The following is a 19,460-nucleotide window of genomic DNA, read 5'->3' as shown; positions in this document are numbered from 1 at the left end:
CCATGTATCCCTATTAACCCATAAGGCTAACCTTTATTTTGAATCCCAAGATTTCTTATTCTTTCCTATCATCCTCTTCATGATCTTCATCAAGCTTTTATTATTGGAATTAGCTTGTCCATTCCCCCATGGATGATAGGGAGATAAATATGATAGGTCAATCCCATACCCCGAGTAGAAATCAACAAGCTCTTCGGACTTGAAACACATTGCATTGTCTATGATAGACTTGCTTGAGACTCCAAACCTTATAAATAATGTGCTTTACTACAAAATCCACAACCACCTTGTTGGTTACTCTTTTGGTTGGGATAGCTTTAATCCCTTAGTGAAATAGTGAGTAGCTACAATGATCCACTTGAATCTGCGACAAGACTTTTGTGACCTCACCAATGAAGTTGATTCCCCACTATTGGAATGGGGCTTCTACAACTATTGGCCTTAGAGGTAAGGCTGCAAAATTCTTCGATTTGCTAGAGAATCTTTGACATGCATCACTTTTTCTCACTAATTTTTTGTGTATTAGTAAATAATGTTGGCCGCCCCAGCTCTAAAAATTTTGTGGGCTGTTTTCTTGCCATGAAGTTGCCCACTATAGTTTTCACTATGCATCTTTGACAAAACCTTAGAAGATTGATTCTCATCCAAACATCTTAAGAGAACACCATTTCTGTTCCTCCAATACAAATCACCATTAGTGATAACATATTTGATTACTTGAACCTTTACAGTTCTTTTCTGATTTTGAGTTAAATTTTTAGGACATTTCATATTATGGAGGTATTGTATCACATCCTTGTATCGTGGGGAAGACTTCAGACTACATTCTTTTAGAAAACCTTCCTCTTGTGTGACATTTACCTCAACAAGCTCAAGATTTGACTCAGCTATGAGCTTAGCCAATATCAATGTTGAATTCTTGAATTTTATTAATTCATCTACATCTTTATGTGACCTCTTGTTGTGTGAAGATGTCTTTCACAATTGCATTTGGATCATATGCAACAATTGTGGATCCTGCCAAGTAAGGCCTGAAGTTTTACATCGCTTTTACCAGTGCATATGCCTATTTCCCCAGAGCATCATATTTCAATTTTTCAGCTTGAAGGGATTTGCTAAAGAAAGAAATCAGTTGCTCGTAGCCCTTATCATTCTTTTGGAGTAGAACAACAACAATTGTATGGAAAGTTGCAAATAAAAATAGTTCAAAGGGCTTTGAGAATGTGATACAAAACTGGAGCTTGCTTAATAGTTTCTTTGATGCTCTGAAATGCCTTAGTAGGTTCCTAATTCCAAGTTATAGTTTCTCCCCATTTCATTATTTTTGAAATGGCTTTTGTTTTCTTTGCAAAATTAGGAATGAATCTCCTAACAAAATTGATTTGACCAAAGAATGATTTTATACCTTTGACTGTCTTTGGCTATGGGATTCTCTTAATTGCAGCTACTCTTTTAGGGTCAATCCTTATGCCTTCCTTGGAGACTGGTACAACAATTTCCCTTCTATTACTCCAAACACATTTTTTTGGGTTTAGAGAATTCCCAACTCTAAAGCTCTGCAAAAATCTTCTTGAAGTGCAAACAATTATCTTCTTAACCTTCACATGGCTATATCTTGAGAACCCATCCATCATGGACAACAAATCACAACTAGTAACCTTTTGTAGCATAGCTTCCATATTTGGCAAAGGATGATTGTCCTTCAAGGAAGATATGTTGAGGTTTTTGAAATCACACATAGTTTGATATCATCATTCTTTTTTCTTACAGGGATTAGATTGGAAACCCAGGTGGAATGTTTGATTGGCTTTATTATTCCACTATCCCTAAGCTTTGCCAATTCTTGCTGCATTTTTGGTGCCAAGCTTGGATTTATAGGCCTTTGCTTCTGTCTGAAAGGTTTGGCATCACACTTTAAAGGAATCTCATGCTGAAATAAGTCTTCCTTGTAAGCTTTCAGGCCATCATATGACCAACCAAAAATATTCTTGTACTTTCTCAGCAAGGCAATAAGCATAGCTCTGATACTTGGATTCAATTTCTTACCAATAAACACTTTCGTTGGTGATTTAGATGTACCAAGATTGATCTCCTCTAGATCTTCTTCATGCTCAAGAGTTGGTTTGGTCACATGTCTATTAGCACCATCAAAAACTCAGCCTAACGCCACCAGTCCAAGCTTTGGGAGCTTGTTTGTCTTCAACTGGATGACTTTCCAAAAAAAGTCTCCTTACCACCAATTGCAAAATTCTGAAAATCAATTTCTTGGTTATGGTACTCATAAATACAATGGAGGAACTTGAGTATATCTTGATCATCACGGAAAATCTACCAATGGCAAATGTCGTTAGGATTTGAAGGCCTAGTCAACACTTCAACCTTGGAAATCCCAACCAAGGTATGTGTTCAGATCTAATGGCTATATTAGCAAGTCAGTCAGTCATAACATTCTTCCCTCTCTTGACCCAGTCAATTGAAAATGCATCAAATAACTCAATGGTATCCTACACAACAACCCTATACTGTCTAAGTCTTTTATGCTTGGCTGTTTACTTTTCTCTAACTTGGGAAACCACCAATTCTGAATCTCCTATGACATATTTTTAATTCCATACTTCACAGCTAAATTTAATCCTAATTGTTTGTGCATTCAGTGTCTGCATACTCCCCGCTTCCGCATACCGATATGATGACCTGGATTCGGATGTGGATTTGCATGCCACGGATGGATACAAGCGCATTAGTACTCAATGGTGGTTTTGCCCAAGTGTAGAGAAAAAGAGAATTTGAAGGACTTACCACTTGGTGAAACAAGAACCACACCAGCTCCTGATCCTTTTTTTGAACATGCACCATCAAAATGCATTAACAAAATACCACTTTCATCAGGGTTGGCATGGATATCTTGATGAGGCAATGTTGTTCCAACTTGAACAGGTTTAGTTGTTTCGACTATGAAATTGTCTATACTTGTGTCAATGAAGCAGACATCCTGATGTGGCTTAGTGTACTCTACAAGGGCAGGAGATCATTTTTGTCTATCTAACTTCACATCGTTGCCATTGATTAGGATGAGAGCATAGGATGAATCCATTTGTATGCTTCTCCCCATTGTTGCAGACCATCTTCTTGATAACAACATCCCATATTGAGGTGTTATGTCAGCCATTGTGACATTCATATTGTAAGTCTTTTATGGGAATGCAACAACTTGAATTCAACATCCTCACAATAACTATAATAGGTACTCTTGATCTCATGGCAAAGCATATTCCATAAGATTTACTGACTTGAAGACGAACTTGATTCAAGCTTGACACATGCACGACATTGGTTGATGCCCCAGAGTCATTCATGCAATTCTTTACTAATTTGTCATTTATCACTAAGGTTACATAAAATGAGTCCTAAGAAGGACGTTTGTTCAGGGTGGTCCCCAAATAAATCTCAAGGATTTTATGACTTGAATCCTTGCCATCAACTTTGTTCACTCACTTCTTGTCCTTTACTTGTTGACTAGCATCGTCTAAATTATTAGAACTTGATGTAACATCATAAATAAGGGCCAATGCTTTATCTTTGTTCTCTATTCTCATTATTTCAAGTAGAGGTACTGCAACTTTGATCTGAGAAAAAAATTTGTGCCATATCAATAGGCACATAGCTGAGCACGTTGCAAATAGAAGTATTGTTAGGACCAAGTAAACTTACCTTTCTTTTGCATTAGTGTTTTTAAGAATAGGCACATCCTTTGAATTACTTTGTTCACCTTGATCAAAGGTGACACAATTTCCCCTTATAGTGCACCAACTTTCTTTCCTCGGACTTCAATATTTTAGCATGAGTAGGATTCCTTTTCTCTTCTTTCTTTTCCTTAATGAATAGACCTTGTGCATTTCTTGAACCATTGCCTTTTCCTTTGCTTCTCAAGTTATAATTGTTTTTTACTTGACAGTGGCTTCTATTGTTAGAGCTCTGATCTCTTCATTTGAATGTCTCCCCAGCTTAAAATCTGGTCCAAAAGACCCAAGATTGTGAACTTGACATGTTTCCTCTTCATCATTAAAAAAAACTGCCAGTGAAAGTTGTTCTTCATATACCTTTTGTCATCAATGTCTAATTCAGCCTCAGATTCATTTGATGAGGGATAGTCTTCAAGATTTGAATTAGTAGACATCATATTTATATTCTGGTATTCATCCTCTTGCTCCATATCATGATCAAGGTTATTGCATTCATCACAATGATTTCCATGAGCTTCAAAAGACTACGCCACTGTACATTGCAACAGAGAGTGAGGCAATTGACAAGTTATACACCAGGGAGCTTCTTCTACATTATTTGCTCCAGGCTTCTTGAGAGGGTCTGGTGTCTCTTTATTTGATAACCCCTTCTAATTGTTATGTACTGTTTTACCATTATGCCAATTTTTACTGAAGGTTGATCTGACAACTTTGGCATCCTTCCTTGTCTATAATAGTTTGGCTTGTCACGAGACAATAACTTTTCATTTGTGCCTACTATATAACTCAAATCCTTCAAAGCATTCATGACTTTGTCCAATTTATCTTCAGATGTAGGTCCTTTATTCTGATGACCTTTTTCGTTGGACAAGATTTTTATATCAGTCCTTTTATGGAGTTTCCCTAATGCTCTTTGGTTACTCTCTAAATGAGTAGCCATCCTATATGCATCACTGCATGTTTGAGGGTCTTTGTCTCTCAACATGTAACCCATCTTAGCATCATAAGCATTGTAGTATAGGACCAAACACATGAATTCATCAGGTTTGAGGTAAGCAGGAATTCTATTCATGATCTTAATGAATCTTACATTAAAATCAAAATTCATTCCATTTGTGATATTAGTGAATTTGTTGATCATAAATCTTGGATCTGTTCTATCACCATATCTTTTAAATTCATCCCATGGACCAATACTTGCATCAGAAAGCCCTTTGTATCATTCCCTGGCTTCATCAGTCAAGGATTGCACAAATAACTTCATAAGGACATCTTCATCTTCAATCTCATAATCATTAGTTAAATTTATAAATGATTTCAGATGATCTTCTCTTGACAAGGCATTATTTCAAAAATGCAGTTCTCACTTCACTGGAACAGGATTTGGATATTCTAAAATTCTAATGAACTTCAATTGTCTACACCTTTATAGATTCAAGAGTGGTCTTGCAGGAATATGGCCTCCACTTCCTCCAGTCGGATTGTTTCTTGATCCATCAGGAGCAGATCCCCCAACGTTTACTTGTAACCCTTGTGAAGCTGAACCTCCAACATTAATAGTTGGAATATTCTGAGATGATTTCATTTGATTAACTGAATTGCCCAGTTGACTTACATTTTTCTCAATGGTTCAATCCTTCTTTTCAAATCGTCTCTTATCCTCTGAGCCTTAAATTCGGAAGTTTTAACTCCTTTGAAGTTTCAGCTTTCTTTTCAGATCTAATTGCCTTTAGTGAATCATCATCAGTTTCCACATGGTCTCTTTGATCTCTTGATCCAGAAACAACGTCATTATATCGGAATGGACGCTTTCTTTGTGTTGTAGGAGATTGTTGGACATATTGATGTCAAAGGTAGCAAACATTATTGTCAGTGATGTCAAAAGCATTTTGCATATAAAGAGATGGAATTGGATCGGTATGCAATTGGAAAGTTGTTGAAAGCTTCAAGATGGTTCCAAGGAAATGAAGACCAATGTAAGAGATACAGTTATTGCATTGATTGATTGAGAATATATTTTAGGATCTAACAAGAATCATGGAGAGGAAATATCATTACTACATGAACTTCCATGTATTAAGTTGCATGTGTATTTTGCCAAAGATAACAACCATGAAGACCAATCAGTTGCGTCGGGAAATTAATGCAGGTATCTAACAAAGGAGACTGCTTTGTTGATATATGCGTAGACATAAAGACACAACATAGCTCTATGATGATGTGAATTAGTGTACAAACATAATGAAGAAAGTATAATTCTTGAAACCCAACGTGATCTATAATAAGGTGCATAAACAACTCCAAAATGTGAATCATTGTTATTGCAGGAGTAAAAGAAGATAATGCTTATGAAATGCAAATGCTGTACTGAGAATGTGGCATGCTCAGATTATATTGAATATGATGGGAAGCTACAGATTTTGAAAGATAGCATATAAGACAAAAAAAGCACATAAGACAAAAGGGGCACATAAGACAAAAGGGGTACCAATTAAAATTGAACTATTACTTGAAGCACCTACGTTAAAGTCAAATTAGAGATGATAAAGTGCAGCATTATAAAGGGCAACGAATGGTTTCGAAAGATAGCATATAAGACAAAGGAAAGCATATAGGATGAAAGGTGAATACGACAAATATTGAATAAGGCAAAATTGCCTTATCTACAAATAACGATTAAAAGCAGTCATATTGGATATGCAGCAATTCCAAACTATAGAAGCAACCATAAAACATAGACAGTGATTAAGTTCGTTAAAGTGCAGCGATTTTGTTAGGAAATGGTTAATAAGGCAGTGCTTATGAAAGAACAACATTTATGTTTATTAAAAATAAAAAAAGATAGAAGGCACCGATTTATAAAAGGTAATTTTTTTACTAAAAGTGATGTCTTTCTAAAGAGTTATATCTATTCAAAAAGATGCTTCCTTTCATGAAGGGGTATATGGAGGAAATATAAAAAGAGAATGAATTGTGAAAATTGCTGAGAGAGAAATTGCAATATGATATCATGTGAATCAAAGCAGATCTAGAGTAGATTTAGAAAATATTTTATATGCAGATTTTGTGAAGAAGAACACAATGAAAAATCAGTTAAATTAACAGCAGATATCTGAGTATAGAAGAATGATAATTAATTGATTTCTGAGCAGACCTTGAGAAGAAATATTTGAAGGTAAATTTTGTGAAAATATTACATCATCCGTATGCAAATTTGAAAGGGAATGTGTTACAAGTGTGGTTGTCGTTGCACCAAAAGATCAACTGTATAATGCCCGATACAACCACTAGACTTATAGAATCCATAGGAGGCAGTTAAGCTATGCCACAAACCCGAGTGCTGCGTTGCGCTGCACAACACAAGGAGACCAAGGGCGCACACCTTGCAACAATCCCCCCCAGCGCAAGCAAGGGGTTTGCACGTGTGACCAAGCTTTGATACCACTTGTTACAAGTGTGGTTGCCGTTGCACCAAAAGATCAACTTGTTAATGCCCGATACAACCACAACACAAGGAGACCAAGGGCGCACACCTTGCAACAGAATGTACAAAAGACCTATGGAGATCATTCATTATTGAAGGAGTGTAAAGAATAGAAGATACATCATACAAAAACCAGCAGATTTAAAGAAAGGACATAATAGAAGATATATGAAGATCATTCAAGGAGAAGTAATGAAGAAAAGAATGTGCAAGTATATGTGATTGCACAAGTATGTTTATTTTAAGGTTAATGAGAAGAGGGGAATTGTGGAATGAATAAGTAAAGGAGATCATAATGTCCATCAACCATTGAAGAAGCCACATTCAAGGTGGAACCTAGTTTTGTTTTGGAAGTTGGTGCTTCCTAAAAGGAGAGATTGGTGTCTCTCACTAAGTTGGTGCTTAGACGAGGGGGTTGGTGCCTCTAGTACATTGGTGCTTATGAATTGAGGGGATTGATGTCTCCTTTGGGTTGATGCCTACAAAGTTGTAAGAGATTTTATATATAAGCAATATTGTGTCATGGTTTTCTCCCTTAAGAGTTTCCGTGTGTTCTACTTGTGTTGCGTAATTTTTGCATCTTATGTTGTTGATATTGTGCATTTGATATGATTATGGTATTAAGCTTTAAAAAGTAGAGAATTATATTATACGGATTCACCCTCCTGTTGACGTGTTTTTTTTGGACTACGTCGAACACAGAATAAAGTTTCCAACAGTCACTTCACTCTCTCTTGTTTAAACTTAGACCGTATGCTAAGATTGCAAAGAAAGATCAAACGGCTAATCTCAAGGTTCCTTTCGCACGTGGACGTGACTCAGTTGGTTGATGGGTTTGTTGTTAACCCAAGGGGCCTTACGTATTCACTTGAAGAGGATAACAAATTTATGCAAGTTCAAGGATTTCTATGCGAATGATTTGCAATGGAAGCTCTATTTTTTGGTTTTTTGGATTTAAAATGTGCAAAAAAGTAAATGAGGAAAGGGTTTAGAAAAACTGGACTAAGACTAATCTAATCCTACGAACAAGGAGATGGGATAACTTATGCAAAATCCAACCACGCTTCGCTTCGCCAGCAATGCACAACTACACGAAGGCAGTGCAATCTTCAGAGGGTGTGTTAACGATTTTCAAATTATCAAGAGAAACCATCAAACCGAACAATCTCTTCTGATAATCGAAGTTAAACATACACAAATAACGGAGGCTTAGGCTAACTTTGCACAATATGCAACAATCAATTGCACACCAAAAGTGTGAGCTCGAATTTTGCAACAAGCGATCCTATCAAATCCAGTTCATCTAACAACATGAAAGCAAATCTAATCTATGAAAGAGAGTGAGACCATGCAAGCTCCAAAGCAACACAAGAACACACAAACAATGGAACAATGTATTAAGTGTTTGCTTCAAAAACTCTTAGCAACAATCTTAGACAACAATCTCTCCTCTTTTTCAAATGAGGGGGGTCACCCCTTTATATAGGCCTCTGGCCTTGGCCACATGCAAACCCTAATTAGGTTTTTTTCCAAAAAGATTCTCCACTCAAGATGCAACAAGGTGGGAATCAGCAATTAATACCCATCATGCCCATATATAATTAATTCAAAAAGCCCAAAAATGGCGTCTATTGGTGCATTAAATGCACCCCATTACATCAGACTTGCCCAAAATACAACAAATATTCCCATGTAAGAAATAAATGCCCATCATTCCCCATGCGACGGCTACATGCGTAGAGAATTTGTCATAAAACCATTAATAAGATGGCTTCATGCAAAAAGATTCCTCATGCATTCAACATGCATTGATCGGGCCACCATTAAGTCAAAAATATTCTAGCAGTAAATGCGTTGCCACTACTTAATCAAAAGATTCTCATCCAAGAATGGACGACCATTATCCCGTTCATTAATTGCATATGCAATGAATTTACTGATGACGGCTTCTAGCTCTTTGATGGAGATACTTGGCACATTTTCAATATCAAACTCCATCAAGGTAATTTCCTCCTCGCTCTTGGAAAATAAGCTTTCCCATTCCATCATGATTTCTAGTGTCCTCTTCATTGTACTGGAAAATGAAGAAGCATTTGCAAAATGTTCCTTAGTGAATGAACCTACGAAGAAGAACTCGTGCAACTGAGATTTTAGGGAGTTCACTGTTACTCCATTCTCATTGAGCCTCTTTGCGAACAGTGCTTCAATTGCATTGATGACTTCTTCCTGCACGCTTTTGATTGAGTCTTTCAAGGCTAAAGACTCCATGCTAAATTTGTCAAAGGTGTTCTTTCCCGAGCAAACAACGCAGAACCACCGGGGAAAGTCATAAACCTCGCTCTCTTGAATTACTTTCCCATCAATTAGTGTTTGCCTTAGAATCTTTGTTAGAGCCTTGAGCCGTGGAATGGTTAAGTCTTGATAAATGTGAACATCTTCCCACAATCCTTCTGCTACCTCCAATCTGTTAAGAAGGGCTACGAACCTTGAATGAAGCTGACCCAAGTCCTCAATGAATTTTCCTGCTTCAGTGTAGACATCCTCTATCCAATCTTTGGAATTCCGTGCCATTGCTCTAATTACCTCAGCATCATCAGTAACTTCCTGATGGAGGGAAGGAGGAATGAATGAAGGACTTGCTTCCTTGAGTGGCCGCTTAAGACTTCTAATGTACTCACATAAAGCTCTATTTTCTTCCCTCGGCCTTTTGCATTTTGCCTTTGTCTTTAGCATCTTTTCCTTCATGGCTAAGGAAGATCCTTCGAAGTCTCCAATTACTTGTCCTGTGGAAGCAGGACCAAGATCAACTTGTCTGATAACATAATCTTCTTGCCTAATTTCATTCCCGTCCTTATCCTTTGCAGGCTCAACAATGTGCAAGGTCCGGGATCCGGATTCATCCCTCATGACTTCGGAAAATTTCCGGGGAGCCTTCCTTTCTATTGGCTGATCCATCCTCTTCAACAACTCTTCTAATTCCTGAGTTGGATCATTTTCTTTTTCCGGTTCCCTCCTCAACCTCTCTATCAGCCAATTAGGAGCAAGAATGGAGTGACTATGGATTTCCATGTGCTCTTGCTCCTGTGATTCTTCCTCCATTTCGCCAAGGATGGCTTCTACGAAACTATCCTGACGAGTCTCTTCCTGGTGTGGAGGACTTTCTTGTCTTTGACCTCTTGGCTGATTGGCTCTGTGTGAAGCACTAATACTGAGTATATCTGGTGCTGGAGGTGGATCCGTTGGATTTTCTTGTGCGAATATCTCTACCTCCTGTACACTGGAAGAACTTGCCGGTGACTGCACCCTTTATACCCTTGCTCTCTTTTGCAGAGGTTCTTCCTGTTGCATTTCTTGTTGAACTTCATGAGGGGCTTCCTGATGGATTTCATGTTGGGCTTCATGATGAACTTCTTGCTGGATATCTTTCTTCCTGTCCTTGGCCTCTTCGGAGCACCTTTCCCTTTATCAAGCCAGACTTCTCCTTCTGCCTGGGCCTGCGAAGATCCTTCAGTTGTTTCACTATGGGAATCCAGACTTCCCATCAACTGATATGTCAAATGAACATTTCCTTCCGTCAACTTCCTTATCTATCGATCAACCTAGTGTTTAGTGAATTTCAGCACTGGTCTAGCCAGGATATTCAAATCATCAATTTCGGGCTCCGACCAGTCTGGTAGTTGAATGGGCTGATCTTTCACTTTCTCAAATTCAGGTTGCGTTAGGTCCAAATCCTCTTTCACCTGATTCAACACTTGGTAAATTTCACTTATCCTGATGGTGTCAAGGGGCAGTCTGAAATACATTTTCCTCCGGACTTCAAGGTCATCCTCGACACTTGCCCAATAATCTTCTAAGTGAAATTTGTGTACGAATTTCATACCAGCAACCTTTTTGATTTGGCGGCAAGGATCATACTGAGCTCTAGATGTATAAAATGGCAGGCGATATAATGCTAACTCCTCCGCTGCACTCTTAGCTGCTTCCAAACCTGGGCACACTTCCGTGAAATCTCCTAGGACAACTGGGAATTCGATAAACTGCTTCTTCTTCTTCTATACTTGATCAGAGGCTGTTAGCTGCCTCATGAGTTCCAACAATATGAATTTGTCGGATGGATACCTTGGCAATTTGTATGACTGGAATGAGAATCCCTGCGTCTTGATGTAGGTGAATTTTGGAAACTGTAAGAACATGGCTCCATACTTCTGAACTAGGGCCCTTGCTTGTGGTGACACCCTTACATGCAGTTGTTTCTGCATAAGGCGCACCAAGTACATAGTGAAGGTGTCGTTTGCCAGCTTGTAAGAACTAACATTGTGAAGATGCAGCTGAGGATAACACTCATGCACTTTTAGCTGTGCTGGTCCGCAAGCCATGATTCGACTTGCTGGCAGACCATCAAATCCTCCCCTTCGTGCAAGCATATAAATTATGTAGGAGCTCATGAAGAAGGATTGAGACTTACTTTCTTTCAAGTTCCTCAGCTGTTCGTGCAAGTAATGACTAATCAATCTGGCCCAATCGACTAGCCCGCTTGCATTCATGATCTAGCCAATGTAGAAGAACATCCATGTTTCAAAATTCACAGTATGTGAACATCCCATTACCCTGCTCAGCATCTTATTAGGTCCACATATTCCAGTTTGAACTCAAAGATAGTGAGAGTCTTTGGCATTTTGGAAATATGTGGCCTAGACTTTAGCAGCCACTGTTTGTTGATCATGTCAGCACACCTGGCAGGACCCGCATCATACACTGCTTGAGCTCTGCTAATAGTCCTGTATGTCATGGATGGTGTGAAGGGATTCCGAAAGCTTCACCAATTGACTTCGGAGTCAATGTCGCCAACAACCTGCCATCTGATGTTGAAATTCTCTTCCGCTTCAGATTGTAATGCTTCGCACATTCCAGAATCAAATCTGGACACTGAATAGCAGGAGGAAAACCAGCTTCCGCAACAATTCTGCTCTTGACAAACTTGACAGCCGTTGGTGATGGATTATATCTTACTGTTCCGAACATTCTGATCTTGAAGGAAGCCAGGTTGAATGTGCCCAAATTTGTATTGCTGATTTCCTTCCACTTGGAATTTATTTGGTAAATAGGAAGGAAGCCCTTCATTTCTGCCTTGATCAGTGCTTGCCTGGTGATAGTAGCCGCCTTATTTGATTCCGCCATCCTGAAAAGCACCTTGAAAATGATGGAAAATCGACTAAGTATGACCTTTCTTCACTTCTCCAATCCTTCTTTCTTGAATCCTACACGTGAGAAATGAAATGCATCTCCACTCTTATATAGAATTCTTCAAATCGTGCTGCTAAGTTGGGAGGCATTAATTTGGCAATTGAATTTATTATGCGTCATACTTTCCCAATCACCGCACCATGCAAATGGAACTTCCCTTGTAATTGAGTTCGAATTTGGAAATTTCATTTAATGCACTAAGTCATGCGTCATACTTAGAATATTCCCTCTACCAACTCATTAACTTTCCATTTTTTCAAATTTTTGAGGGAAATTGGAATATTCTTCAATATTCGCCTGATTCATCGTCTTAGCTTGACTTTTCCTACTCCGGAGGGAATTTTCCATGCTTCTCCAACATCTCCTATTTTTTTAGGGATCTCCCTAAAATTTAGGACTCGGGCCCGTTAGAGAGAAAAATATCTCACGATTCCAAATCTATAAAGATTACGGTATTCTGACAAGATTTGGTGTCTAAAAATGGAAATTTCAAAAAATTTCCGGAGGGGATTTCTGCTTTATTCCTCCTTGACCCTTGGATTTTCATGCCTTAGACAATATTTAGTTTTCCAACTTAGTCATGGAATTCTCTATGCCTTGGAATTTCATCATCATTTCCTTTACACATTTTCCAAAACCTAAGCATTTTGGCACCCTTTCATGCACATGGGCGGAATTTCACACTGAAGGAGGAATTCATGCTTTGTTTGAATTATCCATCATCCCTTGGATTCAATGCCTTATGACATTCTTGGTCGGATTTTTGCTAAGGTAATGGAATTCACAAATTTTAAAGTTCTCCTTACATACTTCATTTTGATGCCTTCACTCACTTGTGGGCGGATTTTTGCATAGGTGGAGGAATTCATACCTTTTCAATGCTTCCCTAACCTCTCCACTTTGGTGCCCTTCCATGCCTTAGGGCGGCATTTTCACTTGAGGAAGGAATTCATTGTTTTGTCCATTTTCCTTGAGCATACCATTTTGGCGCTCTCTTGAGGAGTAGGGCGGTTTTTTCCATGTGTGGAGGAATTCATACTTCGTTTGGATTTTCCATCATCCCTTGGATTTGGCGCCCTTCATCACCCTTAGGCGCCATTTTGACTTGGCCATGGAATTCATCATTCCTCATGCTTTCCACGTTGACCTCCTTATAGTGTTTTGACCAGGACATGGGTGCATTTTAGTCTTGAGGAGGGAAATTCATGCCTTGCACCATTTTCCAAGACCATTGAGGTTTAGCGCCCTACATCTTCCTAGGGCGGCGTTTTGCACTTGGTGGGGAATTTCAATATTTCCACGGATTCCTTGCACCCCCCAATTTGGCGCCCTCCACAATGCTTGGGCGCAATTTTGACTAAGGCAAGGAATTCATTGATTTACTATGAATTCCAAGACTCATTGGTTTTAGCGCCCTCCATCACCTTTGGGCGCTATTACACCCCTGGCATGGATTTCACTATTTTTACCATCCTTCCATCCATAATACACTTTGGCACCTTTTCAACTTTTTGGGCTGAATTTTGCATGTCATGGAATTTTGTGATCTTTGAATCCTCCATGACACCTCCAGTTTAGCGCCCTGGTTGGCAGTTGGGTGTGAATTGCTCCGGGCAAGGGATTTTCAATCTTGCTTCTTTCGGACATAGGTTAATTTCTTGAGCTTTCCTTTTCAGGAATGGATTTCTAACACTTAGCCATTTTTTTGAGTGATTTTGTCTACTTTCTGACTTTCCGGAATTAGAAGTAGTCGTGGATGCTTGATCTTCATCACCTTGCCTGAATGGTCCTGCCAAAAATAAACTTCCAAAAATAGAAACTTTTTAGAACGTCAGTGTTTGAGCCCTAAAACAGGACACATAATGACTTACTATAAATAGAAACTTACTAAAAATAGTAAGTTTGATTTTTGGCAAAATGAAGACATTCCGGGACTCAATAAAATCCCTAAAAAATAGGAACTTTCTAAAAATAGAAAGTTGCTCCGTTTTGGCTCAAATTTTACTCGGAGGTTCCTTGAAGGGTCTTGATTCCATTTATATGTTCAGTTTTTCAAAAACCCTAATAGAAACCCCTAAAATCTAGGACTAAAGGTAGAAACCCTAAAATTGACAAAACATGCCCTAGACTTCACCAAATTCACTCAAACGAAAAGAAGACTCAATCAATTTGACCCCCAAACACTTGCAAAGCAGAGAGACTGATGAGACTGCCACCAAAAGACCCCAAAAAACAAAACCAAACGATTGAGAGGGCCTAAAAAGTAGGGGGTCTCCATCTAGGATGGGGTGATGTGTGATTAGGTCACAACACCTCCCCTCTCAGTGTAATCGTGCGCTTTTCAACAAAACATGTTTATCAAATACAACATCTCTAGAATTAGTTTCATGGGGAGTTGCTCAAGAAAATAAATTCTCTATCTATATCCTTTCTTTTTCTTTTTCAAGATTATTCAAGATCTCATGGTATTTGGTACCCATCCAAGCATTTTCATCTTTATCCAAGTTTAATCCATTCTCAAGTCTATCAATATCACCATTAGAAGATTTATTTCTATCGTTAATATTCTCATTTTTCTTTGGAGAGCTAGCATTAGGAGTGGAATGCCTACCTTTATTTTTAGCTTTCCACGTTGGTTTGTCTTTTTGCAAGTATCTTGCCAATTTCTTTTGTGAATTATTTTGTATAGAGATCTTCTATCGTCCATGTCTGATGCTATTTATGCAATTTCACCGGTTGACCTTTGACAAAGTCGTAGTCATAAGAAGGGAAATTAAAATAAAAAATCTCATAAAATTGTTGGCAACATATTAGATATATACATTTTAGGTTCTAACCCATGACAAATTACTCATCTCTCCCCAACAGAGTTGCCAATCTATTGGTTCCCCAACTTGTATTCCAGAAACTCCTAAAACATCAACTTGATGTTATGCTCAAAGCTGTTGGATGTTAGGCCAACAAACAAGAAACACTTTCACTTATGTTTTCTTGTACACTTAAAGCTCTACAAAACTTACGTGGGTTTCCCTTTATGACATTGATTATGCATATGCAACAACTCTACCCAGTGCCTAGTAGATTAACTCTCATATACTTTTGACAAGGATTTGTGAATTATGTCATAAAACATGCAAGTTCCTTGTAATCACTTTGATTTAGATATGAGGATTCAAACAATAACATGAAACAAATATAGAGGTGGTTTAAGATTTATTGTTTCAAAATCAATTCTGGGGCTATGGGTAAACAAAACTGATTGGTGCCTATTCAAGGTTACAAAGTCACTACGACATACATATTCACTTCATAACACATCAATATACCTCAATGGTCACTTAGGAACAGTTACTTAATAACAATTTGACCTGTAAAAGGCTAATAATGCGATCCTACATCAAAATCCATTGTGTGACAGCAAAATTTTATTATTTTCAATGGAAGAAATTATAGTGCTCCTTGAGCAAAGACTAACAATGAAAACAATACAAATGCAGCAAATGTGCATTGATGGACTTTACAATCCTTGATTATTTTGTCCAAAAATTATTGTATCACAATCTGGAGATAATACACATTGAGAGCCTGTATTCATATATGCTCCAGATCAAAGTATGTAGTGTTATTACAGTAAATTGCATAAATCATGAACTGTTATTTCCCAAAAATAAACGCAGGACAATTTAATCTCGCCCCAAAAATCCTCTTAGACTCCTCAGAGCTTTTTTTAGAACCCCTATAAAGATTGTGTTGGAGTATCTTAAAAGGATCTAATCCTAAAGACAGTAAAAGATCTAATTATCCCTATCATTTCAGCTCAAGATATGGAAATAATAGCACAAATCTATTTCAATTTTGTCGTCATGAAAAACATCTTTATATGTGTAATGACCAACCTAGATGATCTTTTATTTTTTAACAAGCATAAGAACCATGCAAACCGAAACAAAGCTATCTCTGCTATTTAAGTATTGATAACGATTACAAGCTGATACAAATGCTGGTACAGGGCAGCACATTTAAAAGACACTTGCTAGATTACTGCATGAAACTAGTGCCCAATAGAAAACATTAAAGGAAAATACCTTGAAAAGAGAGCTAAAATGATCACAGCAGGTAGCGAACACACATTTAAATTACTGTATACGACAATGCAGGTCTGATACAACTGGAAAATATGTTGCAGGTCTGGAACATCACTATTGTAAGTCCAAACAATCCCTTAAAACCTCCTAAAACTCACTCTATGCAACCATGTTTGCCCCCAGATAATGCCAAACAGCCTGAGATAGACTCAATGATACCAAATAGCCTTAAAAATTTGCTAGTCAGTTTGCAAGTGCCCTCCAAGGTCAAGGGACGTTTTGGGAGTCTTGGGGAAATCCCAGTGTCCCCTTATGGCATTTCTCAGCATGAAACATCTCAAAGACATTCCCTATCAGAGAAAACGTCCCGGAAACAACAGAGGGTGTGTGGTGGTGGTGGAGGGATGGTGGGGGAATGTTCCCTTGGAGTTTCCAAGTCTTGGGGACGTCCCCATCTCGGAAATGCATGGTTTTCCAGGGTGGATGCATCCCTTTGGAACATTGCTTATTATTTGAGGATATTTGAGTGTTTGATTAGGTTTATGTTTTTGTAGATAATTGATGTGAAATTTCATCTGTACGTGACCTTTAATTATATGCATGTAATGTTTCACTTTGGTTTTGATTGACAAGCTTTTGCAAATTGGCAATTTACTGCTACCTTTATTCATAATGTCATTTGGTACTATTCTTGCAATTTGGTTCTTGCTTTATGGGTATTTCCAAACTGATGATGCACTCCTAAAGTATTTTATGTTTTCATGCTGATTTGTGTGGTCAACAGGAAGCTTCATTTTCTCAACTGAAGATATGGCAAAGTGGTGCCATTGCTGTTGTATTCTTTGTTAGTCCACACATTACATTCACAACCATGGTAACAGTATTGGCAGTCACCCTTGTTGTTTCGCTGGTTGGACTAGGAATTATCACATTCTATATTGGAAAGGCAATCCCGCAAATTTCTTGATCAAGGTATAATAGGAAAGCTTGTCTGGCTGGACTACGTATTATTACTTTCTATATTAGAAAGGCAATCCTGCAAATTTCTTGATCGAGGTATAATAGGAAAGCCTGTCTGTTTCTTACTTATTAAGATTATTACCTAATGTGAATCCTTTCACTCTGTAAAAAATCTGACAATTCTTTTGAGTGTCCCCACTTAAATTATATCAAATACAATATGCACATATCAACAGAATCTATTTGTCTTTTTAGTACTCAACAGATGAAAACAGGTTGGGAAATTTTTAAGGGAGTCCAATGTATTACAAATCCTTTATTGGTTTGTGGAAAACAGAAGAAAATAAATTTTGCTTGAGAATATATGGCAGAATTTGTTTTGTCAAAGCAAAATTGTCTGTAACTACTATTTTTCTCTCGAATATCATGTTTGTTAATTTCAGTACATCTCATCTTAAAACTTTAAATTTTTGAACTGCTTTGTGATTTTTTTCCCTAATATTAAATTGTTGTTTGTCTTCATTTGCACTCTTAATCTACAAAATCTTATGTTTTTTAATTTTCCATAGTATGACTAGTTCTATTTATTCGTAAAATTCTTTCATTTAATTGGAAAAAATCTATATTGTTGCAAAGAAAACATCACTGGCATGTAGGTATACTCCAGGTTATCATACCAAAACAAACCAGGTTAATGGGATACTGAGGATCAAGCATAGTAGAAGACTATGACAGATTCATATCATAATGTTTAACAAAATAAATATCACTTGCTGGCTGTGGTCAAAGAAGTGACAAGCAAAGTGTTTGCTACCACATCATTAGGCTGGAGGTTGTTGGTTCTACGTTTTTTCATGACTAAAAACCAAAAAATCTATTTGAATAGTGGATTACATTACATTCAAAACCATGTTAACAATGTTGATGGCCATGCCCATGCATTCGGCACTTGTAGAAAAGCATTTACATAGGAAGATGTTACAACATTCATTCTTAGGGATGCAGCTTTTAAATAGAATCATTACAGCTTCTTTGCCAACCACGTTTCTTTATCCAACTCTAGAACTGTGCCTTCTAAAGAGTTATTCTGTTGACAATGCAATATACATTCTTCAGTGAGCAATTGGTATTACAATTAATTTTATTTTATTTTTGGGATTACATTTAGTTAAGCTCTTTGGTGCCATTTTCTCTATAATAAAAATAACATTGACAAAATGTGGTGATTTCTACAAATTAGAAAAGCATTCGGCACTTGTAGAAAAGCATTTACATAGGAAGATGTTACAACATTCATTCTTAGGGATGCAGCTTTTAAATAGAATCATTACAGCTTCTTTGCCAACCACGTTTCTTTATCCAACTCTAGAACTGTGCCTTCTAAAGAGTTATTCTGTTGACAATGCAATATACATTCTTCAGTGAGCAATTGGTATTACAATTAATTTTATTTTATTTTTGGGATTACATTTAGTTAAGCTCTTTGGTGCCATTTTCTCTATAATAAAAATAACATTGACAAAATGTGGTGATTTCTACAAATTAGAAAAGCATTCGGCACTTGTAGAAAAGCATTTACATAGGAAGATGTTACAACATTCATTCTTAGGGATGCAGCTTTTAAATAGAATCATTACAGCTTCTTTGCCAACCACGTTTCTTTATCCAACTCTAGAACTGTGCCTTCTAAAGAGTTATTCTGTTGACAATGCAATATACATTCTTCAGTGAGCAATTGGTATTACAATTAATTTTATTTTATTTTTGGGATTACATTTAGTTAAGCTCTTTGGTGCCATTTTCTCTATAATAAAAATAACATTGACAAAATGTGGTGATTTCTACAAATTAGAAAAGCATTCGGCACTTGTAGAAAAGCATTTACATAGGAAGATGTTACAACATTCATTCTTAGGGATGCAGCTTTTAAATAGAATCATTACA

General features: G+C 37.4%; 1 protein-coding gene across 1 annotated transcript in view; it reads left to right on the top strand.

Annotated features, from left to right (window-relative positions):
- LOC131041892 (UNC93-like protein 3) overlaps window positions 1-17,983 on the top strand; it is a 61,853-nt gene extending 43,870 nt beyond the window's left edge. The window contains exon 10 of the mRNA XM_057975122.2: window positions 17,341-17,983. Coding sequence (XP_057831105.2) covers window positions 17,341-17,523 — 183 coding nt within the window. The 3' untranslated portion in view covers window positions 17,524-17,983. The remainder of the gene's footprint in view (window positions 1-17,340) is intronic.
- The last annotated feature ends 1,477 nt before the right edge of the window (window positions 17,984-19,460 follow it).

Source organism: Cryptomeria japonica, chromosome 1, assembly GCF_030272615.1.
Source record: "Cryptomeria japonica chromosome 1, Sugi_1.0, whole genome shotgun sequence".
Lineage (NCBI taxonomy): Eukaryota > Viridiplantae > Streptophyta > Pinopsida > Cupressales > Cupressaceae > Cryptomeria > Cryptomeria japonica.
Note: the sequence above shows the minus strand (reverse complement) of the source record. Positions and strands in the feature narration are given on the sequence as shown.